The sequence below is a fragment of the Impatiens glandulifera genome, chromosome 8 (genome assembly GCF_907164915.1).
Source record: "Impatiens glandulifera chromosome 8, dImpGla2.1, whole genome shotgun sequence".
NCBI classification, from domain to species: domain Eukaryota; kingdom Viridiplantae; phylum Streptophyta; class Magnoliopsida; order Ericales; family Balsaminaceae; genus Impatiens; species Impatiens glandulifera.
Window position 1 is genome coordinate 36,513,483 of NC_061869.1, and position 4,857 is coordinate 36,518,339.

The 4,857-nt window shown below is 31.4% G+C and overlaps 1 protein-coding gene across 1 annotated transcript in view; it reads left to right on the forward strand.

The window, feature by feature from the left end:
• The first annotated feature begins 1,549 nt into the window (after nt 1–1,549).
• The window catches only part of LOC124913281, a 7,442-nt gene continuing 4,134 nt past the window's right edge, over nt 1,550–4,857 (forward strand). Inside the window, exons 1-3 of the mRNA XM_047453876.1 lie at nt 1,550–2,153; nt 3,426–3,562; nt 4,367–4,856. Coding sequence (XP_047309832.1) covers nt 1,875–2,153; nt 3,426–3,562; nt 4,367–4,856 — 906 coding nt within the window. The 5' untranslated portion in view covers nt 1,550–1,874. The remainder of the gene's footprint in view (nt 2,154–3,425; nt 3,563–4,366; nt 4,857) is intronic.

The following is a 4,857-nucleotide window of genomic DNA, read 5'->3' on the forward strand; positions in this document are numbered from 1 at the left end:
TTCAATGTTTAAAATTTAAAAAAATCATGTATACTAAATAAAAAAAAAATATAACACTCTCATTTCACATTTTATTTATTTCGGTAAAACAACTTATCTTCTAACATATCTCATTACATATTTTTTTTTCCGAATGAACTTCTCATCTCGTGACCTTACACTTTTACTTTGGTCAATCAAATATTTGATTCATATTTTTTAACATATATAGCATCGTGACCTCACACTTTGGTCAATCAAATATTTGATTTATATTTTTTAACCACTTTCAATTAATATCAGTCTATTATTCCTCGATAAACCACATCCCAATCACACTTGGTTAAATGATTGCACTTGTTTTGTTAGGTTGCAATTTCGAAACATACCTATAGAATTTTTTATTTTATTTTTAACCGTTTTAACTTTATGGGCGGATCAACCCACAATCTGACCCAAATATCTATTTACTCTCTCACATATATATATATATATTAGTTAGTTAAAAAGTTGAACTTTTATTGTTAAAATAATCCGCGTTAATAAATTTTGATGTTAAATTTAAAATATAAAGTCTTATTACCCTAGTTGGTTAAAATGTTGTACTTGTTTTTATTAAGTTGAAAGTTCGAAACATACTTATAACATTTTTCATTTTATTTTTAAGCGTTTTAAGTTTATGGACGAGTCAACCCATAATCCACCTAAGTATCAATATATTCTCCCATATATATATATCGAAATTAATCACAGTTCGACCCGAAGGCAATCCGAAAACTTTATAATTAAACATCATTAATTATATATATATTATTTATCAACCATGTGAGTATAGTTAAAATGTTTGATTAAAGTTCTTTAAATAATTTTAATATGTTAGTGAATCATTCTCTACCATCTCAAATAATTGTTATATTTTTAGAATTTGACTTTTGTTAAATTTTAGTAATTTTTTTTTGGTTAAATGTTAAGATACTTATGTAATTTTTTAATTTGTCTATTAAAAATTTCATTTTTTTTTATCTCTTCAATTGGAATTAATGAGAATAAATATATAATATACATGATAAAAATAACGAGATATCTATAACAATTATTAGAATTTACATGTAGGAGGACTCCAAATGAAAAGATTAATTTTAAAAACTAAATAAAATAAAATAAATAAAAAATTAAAAATTCGACAACATCGTTTCGTTGATACAAAGAAAGAGATAAATACAATAAAAAATGGTCACTAACATTATTCGATGATACAAAGTAATAAACCATCTAACAAAGATTGAAATTATGACTCGAATTACACAAATCAAAGATGACACATTGGATCCGACCAAAAATATTATTATACCGAATAAAATAACAATTCAAATTTGAGTAATGAAAAGAATAAAATACCGTAACAATTAAATAGGAGTGGTTAAGAAAAAGAAACTTAAAAAAAACGAAATATTTTTATTAAAGAATAGTATATTTATAATATATATAGTTTTTATTTATTTATTTATTTATAAAGTTGCAATAAAGAAATATGTCTGAAAATTGGACTTATTTTTTTTTCCTTTTATATATTTTTGGGTCGACACCATCTCCTCTCTCCCTAGCTCCGACTCCGGAATAGCAACGTCGTCGGACAGTCACATTTCAGGCTAGAAGAGAGAGAAAAGTGCGAAGGCCAACGCCAGATCTAGTGGAATTTGGCTTTGACGTGAGATTTGGCGGCTCAACATTTCAATCCGAAATAAATAATCGTCTCTTCTTCGCGAATTCTCTAGCAGATCTGCTGTTATTTACGTGTCCTGCTCTTATTTACGTGGTTCCCTATTCACGTTGTTGTCTCACTACTTCTCTATGCTACTGCTCTTCATCTTCATACAAGAATAAATAGCATATATATGGAGGATAAAGCAAGGATCGCAGACAATGGAATTTCAGATTTCACCTATCGCCTTCCGCTAGGTCAACGATCGATTCTCGATCGATACGAAATGGAGGATATTTCATCCGAGATCTCGTCGTCCTCATTTTCTGCTCCATCGACCCCTCCTTTGCCTCCATCCTCTACATCTTCCGCTGGGACTTATGCCATCGGCGCCGGTGGAATCCGTTACATTGTTCATCGTGTCACTATGATGGATACACTGGCAGGCGTCGCCATCAAATACGGGGTTGAGGTAATTCAAATTAGAATAATTCTTTTTATCAATTGCTTCATGTGATCTTTGCAATCTAGAATATTAGCTATTCATGATTCTTATGATTTTTATTCCTTATTTGAACATGAGTATAGTCAGTCCATTCACTTAGTATTTCATTTTGGCTTCATCAATTTGAAAGGATTGCTTTGATTCCCTTACTTGTTTGGGTTGGGGCTTTTCTTGCTTCATGTACTACTAAAAATGACTCAACTTACTTATTTCCAAGTCATCTTTTTGGCTAACTCTGCTAAGTTATTAAATCAGCTCTATACAGTGTTTGTAGTGCCTTAATCACAATCATAAGCTAAGATATGATTTTCTTTCTAAAGTGCATATCGAGGCATTAGCGGTGTTAACAAAAACATTACAATGGAAAGTAACTTTAGTCGTTTTTAATAGTTTTTTGTTGAAAGGATGAAGCCATTTCATTAATCCAGTGAAAACCTGTAAAAAAAAACCATTACAAGAACAAGTTATGAGTCTTATTACTTGGGTAGTGATAAGTTACAATCATATCAAAATGAAACTCAAGAAGAGCAAAACAAATTTGTCCTGAGCTCTTGATGCAAGTTCATGAGCTTCTTTCTTTCTTTTTTTTTAACAAGGCATCCATTCAATAGACACTTACAAGCAAAAGAAACAAAGAGAAACCACAAAAACAAATGAAGAAAAGTACAAGGAGAAGCAATGCCAAAGGACAATCACCTACTGATATTGTCGAGAAGGTCCAAAATGTCTCACACCAAGTGAATCCCTGAGCCTTTAACAATCGATCATCCCTTATCATCAAATATTCCCCTGAACCAATTTCTATTAAGAACAACCATTTTTTCAAGATCAAACCATTACGCCAAGAATATTCAATTGAATTCAGAAGCACCCAGTTAAAATTAAACATATTCCATTACAGATCTCACAACACAATAGCAAAGGAACAATGAAGCAATATATATACATTTCTTGTTTAGCATCCCATGAGTTAGAATACCTCCGTAAGTTGCACTCTTATAGAATTTGTTTTTTTTTTAATAATATTACACAATTGGAACTTTTATTACAGATGACTTGGAAGCTTTTACTCCCCTTTGGGTGTTTTTGTGTAATTTATCTAATTCCTGTTACATTCATACATGTATCAACCACGTTTTGCCACACCTCCAGTTGAAATGTCACTTTTCTTTCTGGTAACTATGTTGAATCTACTCATCTACTTTGTAATTGGGCACATTGTTTTATGTTTATGATTAGGTAGCAGACTTAAAGAGGATAAACGGGCTTGTAACAGACCGACAAATGTTTGCGCATAAGACACTTCATATACCACTTCAAGGGAGGCACCCACCATCTCCTCATTTATCCAATGGTTCTGAACCAGATAATAATGGGTAAATCACATTTTTAACTTTGTTTTGATTTTTTTGGTGTGAAAATATATGAATTAATCTTTGAATATCTCTCATATTTTCCATTTATCTTTTAACCTGAGAGTGAATTTGTTTGTTAGTTGTAGTCTTAATGGATTGTTATCCTGCATTTCTTTCTTGATTTTATTGCCCTTTTCTCTGTTCTATATTTGAGTTAGCACTAACCATAGGATGGGGTGATCTCGGTTTGGTTGGTTATTCAATAAAATAATTTTATTAGATAATTTTATAACCATACCCAGCCCTATATCAAAGCCGAACGATTGAATTTGATTTATTGGATATTTGAACTTTTCTGTTCGTATATATTGTTTTTAAATTTATCATTTGATATATCGAATATTTCAGAATGAGCCTAATTGAAAACTAGTATTTTGTCCCAATCTCAATAGTGGGACATACAAATCATTTTTCATATTATGCTTCAAATTTTAGTCTCATTTTTCTTCAGTTGGTATAGAGTTTTTTTTTTCTGAATGGTATTTAGATTATATTTTGGATCACGGTGAGATTATTTTTTAGATTTTATTGTGATTTTTGATAACATAATAGATGTTTACTTCTTTCTTTTTTTTTATACCAAAACAGCCAATATTGCATAGCGATACTCAAATAATGATAATAATAATTATGCTTTTAGTCTTAAACTGCTTAAAAAGTTCAATTAACTTTCGAAAAATAGAATCTGTTATTAAACTTAACAATGGAATGCTTTGTTTTTATCTGTTTAAACTGATTAAGGGTCTTCAATTGGCATTATTACAGATTGAGCAATTCAGAGCAGACTCCTGTTCGCCGGAGGAACTCCGATCTGTTTGAGACATTCCAGTCGCTAAAACTGACTTCATCTTCTTCGGCACCAAATCAAAAAATGTCATCAGCCATGAACAGCTTACAAGGTTACTATGGCCTTAATCCATCTGGAAGTTCGTCTTCTTCTCCTTACAACCCACCATTAACTCATCATCGTAAATCAAAAAGCTTAGCAAATGGATTATGCGAAAATGGTGAACCCAATGCTGAAGCAGATAAACGATCATCAGGCGAGAAATTATTCCGAAGAAGACAAAAATCCGAAACTGACTTCACCACTTCCGATGATAACAGCTCAGGTGGTGGTTTTTCAGCCACAGCTGGAAAGGGTTTGGCCTTAAGATCGAAACCAACTAACCGAACTTCATCTGGCTTTGATTCCGAAGCTGGTTGGTCAAATCCAGTTCCATCTGGTTTCAGCGATTCTCCATTGGTCGATGATA